The 17,500-nt window shown below is 38.9% G+C and overlaps 1 protein-coding gene across 1 annotated transcript in view; it reads left to right on the top strand.

Annotated features, from left to right (window-relative positions):
- GIPC2 (GIPC PDZ domain containing family member 2) overlaps positions 1-12,759 on the top strand; it is a 208,385-nt gene extending 195,626 nt beyond the window's left edge. The window contains exon 6 of the mRNA XM_007946503.1: positions 12,608-12,759. Coding sequence (XP_007944694.1) covers positions 12,608-12,759 — 152 coding nt within the window. The remainder of the gene's footprint in view (positions 1-12,607) is intronic.
- The last annotated feature ends 4,741 nt before the right edge of the window (positions 12,760-17,500 follow it).

Here is a 17,500-nt window from a genome sequence, read left to right as displayed (position 1 = left end):
CAGGGACTTATCTCTAGAATTTATAGAAAACTTCAACACCTCAACAACAAGAAAACCAATAATCCAGTTAACAAATGGGCAGAAGACATGAATAGGCACTTCACCAAAGAGGATATTCAGGCGGCCAACAAACATATGAAGAAATGCTCACAATCATTAGGCATTAGAGAGATGCAAATCAAAACAACAATGAGATATCACCTTGACCCAGCACTAGTAGCAAAGTTCAACAAGACAGAAAATAACAAATGCTGGCTAGGATACAGAGAGTTTGGGGCTCTCATACACTGCTAGTGGGACTGTACAATGGTACAACCAATGTGAAAAGCAGTATGGCAATTCCTTAAAAAGTTGGAATTAGATATACCATTTGACCCAGCAATTCCATTACTGGGTATATGTCCTAAAGAAGTGAGAGCCAGGATTAGAACAGATATATGCACACCTATGTTCATTGCAGCACTATTTATAATAGCCAAAAGATGGATAACAAAACTATGGTACATACACACAATGGAATATTATGCAACCCTAAAGAATAATGTGGAATCTGCAAAACACCACACAACATGGATGAACTTGGAGGACATTATGCTGAGTGAAATAAGTCAATCACTGAAGGACAAATAATTGTATTAGTCCATTATTGTAAAAAATCAAGGAAAGGATTATATATGGAAGGAAATTTTCTTTGCTGGTTACCAGGGGTAGGAGGGGAGAGGAGGGAACACTGTTAGATAGGCAGAGACAAGTATTGATTTGGATGAAGAAAAGGGTGATGTATCAAATGTGAGTAGTCAACATGGTGGTATTGAGGAAGAAGAAGACATGGAGAGGTAAATGGGAGGTACAGACAGCAAAGATGAACCCTTTTGTACATACAGTACTGTGTTGTCAGTGAAGACAAACATGGGTGAATAGATGGGTGGACAGGCTGAATTATTAGGTATGTCTATGCAGGGGAGAGTGTACCCAAGACCATGTATAGGGCTGGCAGACAATGTTTCTACAAGTGTATTGGTATGTTCTGTAAGAATTCCCAGGTATATAGTAGAGCTGACAAGGGACAAGGTTGTAGTCACTTCTTGGCCACAGCTAGCTACCCAGAGGGAGTGAGTAGTTGGACTTGTTGGCACTGGACTATAGTCGCAGGGGACATCAAGCTCAATTGACATAAGGTACTACACACAGCATTGTTCCACATCCTACTTTGGCAAGTATTGACTGGGATTTTAAAAGCTTGCAAGTGGCCATGTAGATGCAATGATGGGTCTTTCCTTGTCCATAGAAAAGAAGAATGAAGAGAATCAAAGATTCATGGAAACAATTAGTCTAAGCGACTGGTACACCACGCAGTCCTCAGCCTATATGACTATGAGACCAGAATAACTAGATGGTTCCCCGCTACTGCTGTCACCAGTATCTATGTAGGAGATCCTAGATAGAGTGGGAGAACAATGTGGAACAAAACTCAAAATCATTTTGGAAAAAAAAAAAGGGACCAAGTTTGCTGATCTGATAGAGCCTGATGGAACCACTGAGACTATGGCCCCTAGCTGGCCTTCAGGTCTGGAATTGAACCCACTGTGGCTTTCAGCCAAACAAAAGACAGGCATGTGAGGTGAACATTTAGATATATTCCTTGGAGAGAACAATCATGGGAGAATAGAAGGGCTGTGTATGCACAGGGAGACAACTCAGGGGGCAGGAGTACATGGAGGAAAGGACACATGGAAGAGGTAACTATGGGGAGGAAGTGAGAGGGGAGCTGTTGCATTGTGGGAAATTGTAGTCAATGTCATGAGACAAAGAAGGTGTAGGCAAGGTGCTGTATGGAAAGTGAATTTTCTCTGTAAACTTTCACTCAAATCGTCATCATCACCACCATCATCATCATCACCACCTTCATCATCATCATCATAAAACCTTATGAATAGAAGTGAAACACTGTCTGCTATATTGCTGGAAAACTTTATGAATAGCTTTGAAACATTGCCTGATACAGTGCCAGAAGATGAGCCCATTAGGTTGGAAGGCACTCAAAATACAACTGGGGAAGAACTGCCTCCTCAAAGTAGAATTAACTTTAATGATGTGAATGGAGAAGGTTTTGACACCTCCATTTGCTGATGTGGCACAACTCAAAATGGGAAGAAACAGCTGCAAACATCCATTAGTAATTGGAACATGGAATGTACAAAGTATGAATCTAGGAAAATTTGAAGTTGTTAAAAATAGAACACATAAAGTCAATATCCTAGTTATTAGTGAGCTGAAATGGTCTGGTTTTTGCCATTCTTAGTCAGACAACCATATGATCTACTGTGCCAGGAATGACAAATTGACATGACATCCATTGTCACAAAGAATGTTTCAAGATGTATGCTGAAATACAATGCTGTCAGTGATAGGATAATACCTACAAGGAAGGTCAGTTGATACTACTATTATACAAAAATGCTCTCCAACCACCAAAGCCAAAGATGAGGAAATTGAAGATTTTTATCAACTTCTGCAGTCTGAAATTGACCAAGTGTATAATCTAGATGTGTTGATTATTACTGGTGATTGGAATGCAAAAGTTGGAAACAAGAATCACCAGTAGTTGGAAAATATGGCCTTGGTGATAGAAATGATGCTGGAGAATTTTTTGCAAGACCAATGACTTATTCTTTGCAAATACCTTTTTTAAACATCATCAATGGTGGCTATGCACTGGACTTCACCAGATGTCGTACACAGGAATTAGATCGACTACATCTGTGGCAAGAGGCGATGTAGATGCTCAATATCTTCACCCAGAACAAGGCCAGGAACTGACTGTGGAACATACCATCAATTGCTCATATACAAGTTCAAGTTGAAGCTGAATACAATTAAAAGAAGTCCATGAGAGCCAAAATATGACCTTGATTATATCCCTCCTGAATTTAGAGACCATCTAAAGAATAGATTTAGGCATTGCACACCAATTGTGGAATGACATCAAGGACATCATCCATGAAGAAAGCAAAAGGTCATTAAAAAGACAGGAAAAGAAAAGACCAAAATGGATGTCAATAAAGACTCTGAAACTTGCTCTTGAATGGAGAATAGCTAAGGCAAATGGAGGAAATGGCAAGATAAAGGAGCTGAACAGAAGATTTCAAAGAGCAGCTTGAGAAGACAAAGTCAATTATTATAATGAAATGCACATTAGAAAACCAAAAGGGAAGAACACACTCAGCATTTCTCAAGCTGAAAGAACTGAAGAAAAAATTCAAGCCCCAAGTTGCAATATTGAAAGATTCTATGGGCAAAATAGTGAATGATATAGGAAACACCAAAAGAAGATGGAAGGAATACAGAGAGTCACTCTACCAAAAATAATTGGTCAATGCTTGTCTATTTCAGGAGGTGGCATATAGTCAAGAACCAATGATATTGAAGGAGTAAGTCGAAGCTGCACTGAAGGAATTGGTGAAAAACAAGCCTCCAGGAATTGATGGACTAACCATTGAGATGTTTCAACAACAGATGCTGTGCTGGAGGCACTTACTTATCTGTGCCAAGAAATTTGGAAGACAGCTACCTGGCCAGCTGACTGGAAAAAATCCATATTTGTACTCTTTACAAAGAAAGGTGATCCACAGAATGTGGAAATACCATTAATATAAAATCCAAGTAAAATCTTGCTGAAGATAATTAAAAAAATGGTTGCATTGGTATATTGACAGGGAACTTCAGAAATGCAAGATAGATTCAGAAGAGGATGTGGAATGTGGGTTGTCATTGTTGATGTCAGTTGTATCTTGGCTGAAAGCAAGGAATACCAGAAAGATGTTTACTTGTGTTTTATTGACTATGCAAAGGCATTGGACTTAACAAATTTTGGATAACATAGCAAAGAATGGGAATTCCAGAACACTTAATTGTGATCATGAGGAACCTGTACATAGACCAGGAGGCTGTTGTCCAAACAGAACAAGGGGATACTGCATGCTTTAAAATCAGGAAGAGAGTGCATCAGTATTGTACCATTTCACCATACTTATTCAATCTATATGCTGAGCAAATAATCTGAGAAGCCAGACTATATGAAGAAGAATGTGGTATCAGGATTGGAGGAAGACTCATTAACAACTTTTGATATGCAGATGACACAACTTTGCTTGCTGAAAGTGAAGATGGCTTGAAGTACTTACTGATGAAGATTAAAGACTACAGTCTGCACTATGGATTATACCCCAACATAAAAGTGAAAATACTCAAAACTGGACCAATAAGCATCATCACAGTAAATGGAGAAAAGATTGAAGTTGTCAAATATTTCATATAACGTGGTTGCCCATTCAACACCCATGGAAGCAGTAGTCAAGAAATCAAACGACATATTACACTGGGCGAGTCTGGTGCAAAAGACCTCTTTAAAGTACAAAGATTTCTCTTTGAAGACTGAGGTGCCTAACCCAAGGCATGGTGTTTTCAGTTACCTCCTATGCTGTGAAAGCTGGACAGTGAATAAGGAAGACTGAAGAGGTGATGCTTTTGAGTTGTGGTGTTGGCAAAGAATACTGAGAGTAGCATGGACTCCCAGAAGAACTAACAAATCTGTCCTGGAAAATTCCTGCAGCTGGGATGCTCCTTAGGAGCAAGTATGGCCATACTTCATCTCATCTACTTTGGTCATATCAGAAGGAACCATTTCTGGAGAAGGATATTATGTTTGGTAAAGTGGAGGGTCAGTGAAAAAGAGGAAGGCCCTCAACGAGATGGATTGATACAGTGGCTGTGACGATGGGCTCAGGTGTAGCAAGGTTGTGAGGCTAGCACAGGATCAGGCAGTGTTTGTCCTGTTGTATATACGGGTCACTGTGAGTCAGAGCTGACTCTGTGGCACCTAACATCAACAACAATACTCAGATCCTTTTCATATTTTACCAAATGTCTTAATATCTGTAACAGCAAAGACTCCTGTTCAAAATTGGGAGCTGTATTTAGTTATCATGTTAGTCTGGAATGTTCTTTAATTTTAGTTTGTGTGATTGTTTATCCCATAATTATAATCATCATACACCTCTCTGGCAGATTATCAGAAAAATGATGCTGTATATTCATTGGATCCTATCAGGAGGCACAGGATTTTGATTTGTCCTATTACTGTTATTGTTCACTTTGATGACTTGTTTAAGGTGATGGTTGCTGGGCTTCTGCAAGTAAATTAATTACTTTCTAATTAATAAAGTGTTTAATGGGAAGATGGAGCCCTGTAGTGCTGTGGTTAAAGTGTTGGTCTGCTAACCAAAAGGTCAACAGTTGAATCCACCAACCACTCCTCAGGAGAGAGATATGGCAATCTGCTTCCATAAAGATTTACAGTCTTGGAAACCCAATAGGGGCAGTTCTGCTCTGTCCAATAGGGTTGCTATGGCAATGTTTTTTTTTTTTTTTCCCCCTGTTTTTTGGTTGGGCTGGTGGGGAGGTATTTTGAAGTTATATAAAAATCTTATTCCTCATCAAACTAACTTATTTTCTTTCTGTCTGTCTAACTGTCTATCTGTCTTAGGCTCTAGGGGAGCAAAACCAATCAAGCACCACCCCCCCCAGCCAAATAGCAGGCTGCTGGCTCACATCCTAAGAACCAAATGTCAGAGGATTATAAGTTGAACCGAGAGAGAGTGAGGTTTGCCACAATATCCATATATGTTAGATGTAGGCCACAACCTCAAGGAAACAGATTGATTTTCAACTGATCGGCTTTTCAATGGATTGGCTATTTGTATCAGATCACAAAATGGGAGGTAATTACATTATATTACATTATGAAGAACAGTGAGTCCATTGTCTGCCGAACTCCCAAGAATCCTTGCCTAGCCAAGTTGATATATAACATTAATCATCACATTATCATCTATTTCACTATGGATTCATGGTTTTCTGTTTTATTCAGTGGGATTTTAATCTATTTCTATCACTTATTTTTTTTCCCCTAAACATTTTATTGTGGTTTGGGTGAAGGTTTACAGAGCAAATTAGTTTCCCCTTCAATAATTTATACACATTTTGTTTTGTAATATTAGTTGCAATCCCCTCAATGTAAAAGCACTCTTCCCACATACCATTCGTCCATCTTTCCTGGCCCTTCCTGCTTTCTGGATTTTGTTTTTGGGCAGATGTTGCTCTTTTGTCTTATACAGTTCATTGTTCTATGGAGCATATTTCTCATGTATGTTATTGTTCACTTTATAGGTCTATCTATTGTTTGAAAGATGATCTCCAGGAGTGGGTTCACTTTTAGGTATCTAAGTGCCGTAGTCTCAGAGCTTCCACCAATTTCTATGAGACCAGTAAGTCTGGTCTTTTTTATGATTTTGAATTTTGCTCTACAGTTTTCTCCCTTTCTGTCTAGGACCTTCTATTGTGATGCTGATCGTAGCAGTTGGTAGTTGTAGCCAGGCACCATATAGCTGTTCTGTTCTCAGGGTAGTAGAGGCTGTGGTTCATTAGTCCTTTAGACTAATTGTTTCCTTGTATTTTTGATTTTCTTCATTCTTCTTTACTCCAGACAGGAAGAGACCAATACTTACATCTTAGATAATCACTTGTAAGCTTTTAAGACCCCACTTGCTACTCACCAAAGTTGGATATAGAACATTGTCTTTGTGGACTGTGTTATGCCAGTTGACCGAGATGTCCCCTGAGACTATGATCCTAAGCCCCCAAGCTCATTGACTCAGCCCTTCAAGGTGTTTGGTTATGACTATGAAATTTGCTTAAGTTTTGTATCCTCTACTTTATACCTGAATATTCAGCACATTCAAATAAGTAAGTATGTAGAAATATCCTTTGTCAAACCTGTACATGCTTGTGGGAGAACTCTGATATGCCATACCATACCTGTTCATCTTATATATCTACCTATGAATTTGCTGATAAATTATTGTTTGTTATTACTGTCTCCCTTTGCCTTGGTCATGCTGTATTGATTTCCCCTTTATTGTATATTGCCTTTCTCTTAATTCAAGTTAATACATGTCTTTTAACTAGTGAGTGATTTTCCCTCTCTCCCCACACCATCAAAAAATGTATATTTCTGTGTGTAAGCCTTTTCTTGACTTTTCATTGTAATAGTGGTTGTTTTGGCTACTTGTGCCACTCTAACAGAAATACCACAGGTAGATAGATTTAACAAACAGGAGTTTATTCTCTTACAGTTTTGGAGGTTAGAAGTCAGTTCAAAATGCCAAACTATAGGGGCTGAGTGAAAGCCCCTTGATCTTGGGCTTCAGCTCTGTCTTTTGCTCCTGGCCCATTGGAGTTCAAGGAATCTCTTCATTCAGGCAGCTACTGGCTGCTGAGGCTAAGAAGCCCGAGGTTGGCAAATAAATTGGCACCTAGTAATAGGTAGTAGTCTAAGTATTACCAAATAACACAGCAGGCCACTAGGTCAAGAGCAGAGACAGTCTCAAGATTGGCAGGAAACATGGCAGGCTGTTAAATGAAGACTTGGCTACATGTAGGGTCCAAGCATGCCACGAAGCTGTGACCATTCCCAAAGCTTCCCCTGATATACTGGAAGTAGATCACATCCCTAAGGCAGCTGATGAATTATTGTTTGTTATTATTGTTATTGCAGAATTATATATGTAATAGTATTTACTATTTTTGCTGTTTACTCTGAATACAGACTCTCCCTTTGCCTTTGGTCATGTTGTGCTGACCTCCCCTTTATTGTGTATTGTCTTTTTCTTTAATCAAGTTAATACATGTCTGTTATCCAGTGAGTGATTTTCTCAGCTGCTCACAGTAGATCCCACCATGGAGTTGATTGCCAGTCTCATCATGGGGAATAACTACAACCAGCTGCCCAGTCACTCAAAATCAGGTCCAGTCAATTTGACACATAACCTTAACTACCACAATTCCACCCCTTGTCAGCTTGGCACCTGTACAGATCTCCTTCATTGGGTGGCTCTAGTCCCCTAGTTCCTCTGAGTGGAGACCTTACTCCCTGGCCCTGGCAGGCCCCATTCCTCTATGTCTTGGGCATGGCAGCCCTGCCTGCTCACTTTTGGCAAGTGGCTATGGGCCCATCCCACTCATCCACATGAACAAGCAGCCCCACACTCCAGAACCAAGCTGGTGAAAGTATGACTCTTTGAAACTTAAGGGGCTGTGGTGGTTCTACCCCCAAAGGACATGGTCCAACTCTTGAGGCTGAGGCAGCTCTGCTTTCAATTTCCTTGGTCTCTCCACTTCTGCCAATTTATGCTCGAGGGCAACCCACTCTGTCAGGAATCTTCCTGCCCAGAAGGCACTTACCTTTCTTGATCTGTGGGCTGGCAATCTGCTACTCCGACTCATGCTGGGTCTCTTCTACCAATTAACATCAGAAGGCAACCCACTCCACCAGGAAGCTGCCTACCCAGGGGCATCCAGCTTTCTCCTCCATGGGCTGGTAAGCCTGTTGCTGTCTAATGCTGGTCTCTCAGCTCTGCTGCTGCCGTCTCTCTCCTGGGGTCTCCCTAACAGGGTCTTGGGTTAAGGATGCGCTCCACTCCTGTTTCCATATTTTAGGTATCTGTCAGAGCAGCACCCCACTCTCTCAGTACCATATTCTGGTTTGGTTACCTAGTGCTGCTCTAACAGAAATTACCACAAGTGGGTGGTTTGGACAAACAGGCATTTATTCTCCTACAGTTTAGGAGGCTAGAAGTCTGAATTCAAAGTGCAAAGCTCTAGGGGCTAGATGAAAGGCCCTCAACCTTGAGCCTCAGTTCTGCCTCTTGGTCCTCCTGGCTCACTGAAGCTGGAGGCATCTCTTCACTTAGGTAGCTGCTGCCTGCTGAGGCTGGCAAACCCAGGTTGACAAGTAAAAAAACACCATCCCAAGATTTTCAAACAACACAGTAGGCCACTAGTTTAAGTCCAGAAAAAGTACCAACATTGGCAGGGTATGGCAGGCTGCTGAATGAAGACTCAGCTACATGCAGCGTCCAAGCATGCCAAAAAGCTGCAGAGACCTTCCTCAATGCTTCTCCTTATATACTGGAAGCAGACCATATCCCTAAGGCAGCTACTCAGCTGCTTGCAGCAGATTCCACCGTGGACATGATTGCCAGTCTCATCATGGGGAATAACTACAACCAACTGCCCAGCCACTCAAAACCAGGCCCAGCCAAGGTGACATATAACTTTAACTACCACAGCAGTCTTATACAGTATTTGTCCGTTTGTGATTCAGTTATTTCACTTGGCATAATGTCCTCCAGATTCATCCATATTGTGAAATGTTTCCCGTATTCATTGTTACTCTTTAATGTTGCGTAGTATTCCACTGTGTGCATATACCATAGTTTATCCATTCGTCTGTAGATGGGCACTTAGGTTGTTTCCATCTTTTTGCTATTGTGAATAATGCTGCGATGAATATGAGTGTGGCATATATGTATTTGTGTCATGGCTGTTATTTCTCTAGGATTTATACCTAGTAGTGGGATTGCTGGGTCATATGGTATCTGTAGTTGTAACTTTTTAAAGATGTACCATATCATTTTCCACGGTGGTTGGACCATTTTACTATCCTACCCACAGAATATGAGAGCTCCAGTCTCCCTCACCAGCATTTGTTGTTGTGGTTTTTTAAATCATTGCTTTATTACTGGGGTGAGATGATACCTTATTGTTTTGATTTGCATCTCTAATGGCTTATGATCACAAGAAGTTCTTCATATATTTGTTGGCAGCCTGGATGTCATTTTCGGTGAACTGTTGTTCATGTCCTTTGCCTGTTTTTTAATTGAATTGTTTGTCTTTTTCTTGTTGAAGTGTTTACATTTTCTATAAATTTTAGAGATTAATACTTTGTCCAGTACATCATTGCAAAGATTATTTCCCAGTCTAAGGTTCTTTGTTCACTTTTTTGGAGAAGTCTTTTGCTTGAGTGTTCAGTTTTTAGGAAGTCCTAGTTGTCTATTTTACGTTCTAACGTTTTTGAATTTTTAGTTAATGTTTGACAGACTATTTATGCCATAAATTAAGGCTCTTAAGTTATCCCCTATTTTTTCTTCCATGATTTTTATAGTTTAGGATTTCCATCACGTTTTTTAAAATTTTTTTTTTATTGTGATCCAGGTGCAAATTTATAAAGCAGATTCATTTTACTTTCAACAGTTCATACACATTTGGTTTCATGGCCTCAATTATAAGTGCAACAATAAATAGCTCTTCTCCCATCTCCTCCCTGTGACTACCCCCTTCCCTGTGTCCTTCTTATCTATGCATTCCTGTCTGTCCAGCATTCCCCCTATGCAAATGCGGCCCTTCTGGTTGCTCATGATTGTCCATCACTCTTTGATGCTTAATTTGTCTCTGTTGTAGTCAGTAAGAACCCTTTCACTCTGATTTCTGTCTCCTTTTCACATTTTCTGATTATCTTTTGACACTTCTGTACTTTCTGCTACAAGATATTCTTGGTTTATGTGGTGGTTATGTTTTTATGTCAGCTTGGCTGGGCCTGGTTGATTGGCTGGGCAGCTGGTTGTAGTATTCCCCATGATGAGACTGGTAATCAAGTCCATGGTGGAATCTACTGTGAGCAGCTGAGTAGTTGCCTTTGGGTATGTGTTCTGCTTCCCGTATATGAGCAGCAGCTTTGGGAATGGTCTCTAGCTTATGACATGCTTGGATGTAGCCTGCATGTAGCTGTGTCATTGTTCAGCAGACTGCCATGCTCTGCTGACCTTGGGACTTAAAATGGACTTCAATTAGTGGCCTACCATGTGGTTTGATAACATTGGGACTGTGCCTTTTTACTTGTCAACCTTGGGCTTGTCAGCCTCAGCAGCCAGCAGCTATCTGAGTGAAGAAAAGCCTCTAGCTCCAGTGTGCTGGGAGCAGGAGGCAGAGCTGGACCCCAAGGTTGAGGGGCTTTCACCCCCTTCTTTGAACTTGGACTTAAAGCCTTCAAACTGTAGGAGAATAAACTCCTGTTTGTTAAGGCCATCCCATTTGTGGTGTATTCCTGTCAGAGTGGCTCTAGGTAACCAGAACAGCTCATAGTGTACTTTGCTTGCTTCAGACATGGAATCAGCCATTCTTCCAGGAACTCTGGTTCCTTTTATTAGAGAATGATATTTCCACTAAAAACCAAGTTCTAGGTGCTTTGTATGCTCATTGCTATTGGAATGTCTTGCTCCCAATCCTTCTCAGTGGACTGAGCTAGGGATATGGGTATGTGTATGCATTTATATTTTTAAACTTTTCTCTCTATTAAATATGTGTACATGTGTATATGTATATATAATTATTAACTCCACTATAATTCTAGTTCAGTTCCACAGGGTTGATTCAAGTTTTTCCCCTTTTACTATTTGTCCTTATCTGACAATGACAAACCTGGCTCCCATTTTTCTCAATATTTGTACTTATGTGATGAATCCTAGTGTATGTAACCAGTCCCCCATCACGGTGGCTGCTGCTCCTTCTCCACCCAGTTTCTTCCCAGATGCCTTCCTCATCACACTTGGAATTCCATCCATACCAGGCTGCCCTGCTTCACCTCACTCAGGCTTCAACCCCTGTACTTGGTCACTCCACCTCCACCCAGCTTCTGCTTTGACTGGCGGTGCCCTGCTGTAGGCCATCTTTTCCACCTTTCCCCCAGCCTGCCTTGTGATATTACTGAATTATTTGAGAAGGGAAAAGCTCTTAGTGACCTAGTGAGTTTTAGATGAAAGACCACACACACATCATTCATTCAGAGAAATTATACAACTTTTGATTAATTCAGCCTTAATCTGTAAGAGAAAGAGGGGCTGGAGCTTTTCTTTTGGGTTTAGCATTCCCTTTTATCTAGAAGTATGAGGAGTGAACTTTACCCAGGTCCCAAATCACATTCACAGTTTCTCTTCCTAGTTGCTGGTACTCACTGGGATCTGAGCAAAAACCAGATGAACTGCATGGGCTCCCAGCCAGCTGCAGCAGGTCCCATGGGAATTTATACTCCCCAGACATAGACATTAGACCTTAGGAAACTTCCTAGAAAAACAAAACAAAAGCACCATCATTACTTTCTATCCCATACTGGAGAGGGGCTCAGAAAAGAGGTCTTAATTCCATTGATATATAGCTGTTTTCCTCCCCTTCCTCCTAGTTTGAATGCTCCATTGCAAGCTATAATATTTAGTCTTTTTTTTCTTTAGAAAAGGAGGACTAGATACCATCATAGTTGGGGGTGGGGAACTGGTAGATGGGACATAAAGAGTTAGTGACTATGGGGAGGTAGAGGAAGGAGTATACCCTGAGTCTCCTGCTAGGGTTAGTAATGGATCTTCTTTCTGGGTGTCATGTACCAGCCATGGGAATACCAAGGATTCCCAAATGATGGATTCCAAGATGGGGGAGTGGGCAGGAATGGCAGCTTCAAACTTGAGTGCAGTGGGAAGATTGTTAAAAAAAATACTGTTGCTACTTTGATATGTGAGAGGGTATCATTGTTTTAATTTACAATAGAAAAATATGAAATGTATACATGTTACATTAGAAAGTAATTTTCCTGGCACCATTTTTCTCAGGTCTCCAATGCTTATGTCATTTATCATTAATTTTTTAACATTATTTTTGCTAGCTACCACAATGTTTGAAGCTGGAAAGGACAAAGTTAATCCAGATGAATTTGCTGTGGCACTTGACGAAACTCTTGGAGACTTTGCATTCCCAGATGAATTCGTCTTCGATGTTTGGGGAGCTATTGGTGATGCCAAACAAGGACGATTATGATGTGGAAGATACATCTCTGAAGAAATGAACGATTGTTTACTTAAAAAGGCAACCAAACCATCAACCTATAAGAGCTGATTTTATACACCATTACAAACTCTGGTGTAATCATGTGTTGTAGTACATTCTTTGAAATTTAGTTTTGATTTCTGAGTGTTTTTAATGCAATTGCTTATGTAATATGCTTAAGATAAGTAACCTAAAATTATGATCAATTCTAATATTCATTCAAAAGTTTTTTTTGAAATACATTTTAAGGAGTATTTCTAGATAGCTGGTTTTGTTTCCTGTTAACACCCATGCTCTGTTTTCTATACATATGTGGGAAGTTGCGTATTATTGTTGCAATGTAATGTTGTTGATGCAATAGTTTTGTAATTCTATTGTAAATCTTGATGCAATGAAAATTAGAATTGTATCATCTTAATTTTGTTATACAAGTTTGAACAGGATATGTTCAGGAAATGAAATGTGAATTATGCCTATTATAGGTCTGCATGCATTGTTTCTAATTCACTGAGGAAGGAGAGGAAGAGTTCTATGGCCTCTTGATTTCTATGGCCCACTTTCCCTATTTGTAAAACAATAGCTGATGGATTTTCTTTTTTGCTTCTTTCTAATTGCTCTTAAAATTTGTAGTTAAAATCTGTTGTGCTGTCTGTGTGTGTGTTTGTATGTGTGGAAGAAGAGTGAAAAAGAGGTTGGGTAGAACCACTTACATTTTTTTTTTTTTTAAGTAGTTCTTAAAACTATTTCTTCTTTCACTCATAGCTGCTTTTATGTCACCTTTTATAAACACTCCAGGGAAGGTTTTATAGTCTTTGTAGAAGTTTCCTTTTGAGAAGATATTTACTCAGAAAATAACTATGTTTGAGAACATTTTTTTGGGTTAAGGAACAGCCCTTTTAAGCCTTAAACTTTAAGGGAGATAGGATCAGAAATGGATTCTCCCTTTTCCTCCAGTGAAATTAGGAGGAAGGGAGAATTGGGAAAATACATTAGCCTATTATTTTAGAGTTCTTACACACACTCTCCAAAACCTTACATAATTTAGAAAATTGAGGGTAAATTGACTGTTTTATCACTCTTATTTGACATTTTACAGATGTAAGAGGAAATGGAAATGAATGGTTTCAACATAAATCATTAAATAAGGCAGAGAGCATGGTGTGACCAAGCATTCTACTAAAGCATTAGATGAAAAATGCTATGTTCTACCATAGTAATCAGAAATAATAACCTATGAGAGATGCCTTCTAGGAAATCAGAAGTAGTTCCCTTTTCATGCTGGGTTATTGCTTAGATAACTGTTGTTTTCTAGTGAAACTTTAATTTTACTTCCCTTTCACATAGCAAATTTAATGCTATGAAACTGATTTTCTTTGATTAATCTGAAATTTGCACAGAAGCTGTTTTAGTCATTACTGTGTGAAAGGTAGCTTATAGAATGTGGATTGTCTTACTGCTCTTGCTCATCTTTTGAAAATAAGATTCAGCTCAGTTTGTAATTTATTGGTATTCTTTTGGAATCTCAAAATACCTGTTAATTCTTAATAGCAGCTTTCTTAGAAGGACACAAAAAAGAGCTAATATTTTCGAGGATGGGAAAGTTATTGAATGAGTTAAGAGTACCACGGAAATATTTAAACAACAACAATATTTTATTGGCAATGAATGTTATATTTGAAATAATCATTTTTTATCATTGGTGAATGTCAGTTTCTCCTTCCTTTTTGGGTATGCATGAGGGCTGACACTTGGTGTTTCTCTGTGATTTATTGAATGTCATGTTCAGGAAGTGGCTGTTCTCACAGTGATCTTTCTAGAATTTTTATGTGCAAAGTACCCATATCCATGTATAGCTGTTAATTATACTTGTTTAACATGTTGCTGTGGAATTGATTCCTACTAATAGTGACCCTGTAGGACAGAGTAGAATTGCCCCATAGGATTTCCAAGCTGTAATCTTTATGGAAGCATACTTTCATATCTTTTCTCCTGCAGAGTGGCTGGTGGGTTCAAACCTCTCACATTTCAGTTAAGAGCTGAGTTTTTTAACTACTGTACCACTAAGGCTCTTTAGCATTAAATGGTAAGTTGTCATTACAGTTGGGCTTAGGTGCTTTATATGCCAATAGATTTTGCTCTGAAATAAACTTCTCTTTCATCTCTCTTGCTAACCTGATAAGAAAGGTCAGTTTATGCTGTTTTGTTCCCATACTTGACATAATATCTATTTGTGTGCCTTGCACCTTTTTATAACTCTAATGCACAAAAAGGAGCAGGGTCTATTTTCAGTGCAATAGCATTATCTGTAAGTGTTAGTTTCCCTCTTGCTGCTATGATGAGACAAATATATATATATTTTTTAATATTCCATTTCATTGGTACCATTCAACATTTTCAGAGAGACTCTTAAGTTTTCTCTTGTCCTGTGGATGTTTTATCCAATCAAGGATGAGATTTTATTTGTTCTCAATTTCCTTTCATACAAAGCAGCATCTTCTTTTTGTGGCCACTAAGAGCACATAATGTATTTTCTTTTATTGTGGCAGGCAATGCAGATGATGATTAACTTGGACTTCATATGGCCTTGAACACAACTCTGTCCTGATCAAATGTACACATTCTGATGATTATAAATAGGTAACATTTTGGGTTTCTGTGATGTTTCAAAAATATAATTACATTAAGTGAAATCTTTTAAGAATTCAATTATAAAGGCAGTAATCAGTTAACTTCTGTTTGGAGCTGCTATATCCAGCATTATAATGTGATTGATAATTAACTGAAGAGATATAGCTGAATTTTTCAAATGGTGTGCAATTTAGAATATTTTTACCTGTTACTTTAGCAAATAGACATTTTTCCAAGTAAATCACACATCATTTCCTGTGTCATTGCTGGATTTTCATCATTTCTAGAGAGAGACTCCTTGGTCGTCTTCAGTTATCATTGCCTACCTTGTATGGTACAAAAATGTATTTAATTTGAAAATGGAATTTGCAAAAGAATAATGGTTCTTATAAATAGATCATAGCTGTCCACCAAAGATGCAAAAGAGTGATGATATAATGTCTCTTTCTTTCTTTGATACATCTAAAAATATATGGGTGCCAGTAGCTTTGCTATTATTCTGATAGAGGTACTTGGTTAGAATGCCAGTTAAGTGTTTCATCCAGGCTAATAATGAATAAAGTTATGCTATTCAACTCACAGCTCCAAGTATTAGTGCCCTGTGCAAAATGCACATTTATTATCTTCTTGAAACAATTTAAAAGAGATATCAGAGTAATTACAGGCTCTTACACATCGTGTTTCTAAAATCGTCAAGTGTACAAAATGGCACATGTTCCTTATGCTATTACCTGAAAACTGAATTCTAAGAAATGACTCATGGTTATTATCAGCTGTGAAGGTGAAAGTTGAACATGACATCTTTGTTTCAATTGGAGACATTAAATTGTATGTTGTTTTTAGGTGCTGTCAAGTTGGTTCTGACTCATAGTGACCCTATGAAGTCACTATAAAACATTGCTTGGTCCTGCACCATCCTCACAACTACTGCTGTTTGAGTCCATTGTTGCAGCCACTGTGTTAATCCATTTTTTTGAGGGTCTCCCTGTTTTTTTTTTTTTTTTTGCTGACCATCTACTAAGCATAATGTCCTTCTCCAGGGACTAGTCCCTCCTGATAATGTGTCCAAAGTACATGAGAAGAAGTCTCACTGTCCTTATTTCTAAGAAGTATTCTTTCAAGACAGGTTTGTTTGTTCTTCTGACAGTCCATGATGTTTTAGTATTCTTTGCCAACACCACAATTCAAAGGCATCAACTCTTCTTCAGTCTTCCTTATTTGTTGTCCAGCTTTCATATGCATATGAGGCTACTGTAAACAGCATGGTTTTGGTCAGGCACACCTTAGTCTTCAAAGTGGCATCTTTGCTCTTTAACACTTCAAAGATGTTTTTTGCAGCAGATTTACCCAATGCAATACATTGTTTGATTTCTTGACTGTTGCTTCCATGGGCATTGACAGTAGGTCCAAGTAAAATGTAGTCCTTGACAACTTCAGTCTTTTCTCCGTTTATCATAATGTTGCTCATTGATCTAGTTGTGAGGACTTCTGTTTTCTTTACGCTGAGGTGTAATCCATACTGAAGGCCCTAGTCTTTGATCATCATCATCAGTAAGTGCCTCTTTATTTTCAGCAACCGAAGTTGTATCATGTGTATTTTCTAAGTTGTTAGTGAGTCTTCTGCTAATCCTGATGCCACATCTTCATATAATCTAGTTTCTTGGATTATTTGCTCAGCATGCATACAGATTGAATAAATATGGTGAAATGACACAACCCTGATGCACACTTTTCCTGATTTTAAACTACTTAGTATCTGCATGTTCTGTTTGAATTCACTGTCTCTTGGTCTAAGTACATGAGCATAGGTAGGTGTTGTAGAATTGCCATTCTTTGCAATTATTTTTGCATAATTTGTCACAATCTGCACTGTTGAAGGCTTTTGTGTATTTGATAAAACACAGGTAAACATCTTTCTGATATTCTCTTTCAGCCAAGATCCATAGATATTTTTTAAGTAGTAACAAAAAGGAGAAATTCGGAGGGTTCCGGCAAGATGACGGACTAGGCAGAAGGATTGCACAGACCCTCTTCAACAAAGAAAAGGGAAACCAATTAACACAGACACAGAAGATAATCTTGGACCCCTGAGCCTTGAAGGAAA

This window comes from Orycteropus afer, unplaced genomic scaffold, assembly GCF_000298275.1.
Source record: "Orycteropus afer afer isolate SDZICR_OR568_19922 unplaced genomic scaffold, OryAfe1.0 scaffold00164, whole genome shotgun sequence".
NCBI lineage: Eukaryota > Metazoa > Chordata > Mammalia > Tubulidentata > Orycteropodidae > Orycteropus > Orycteropus afer.
This window is presented reverse-complemented; position numbering and strand designations above follow the sequence as displayed.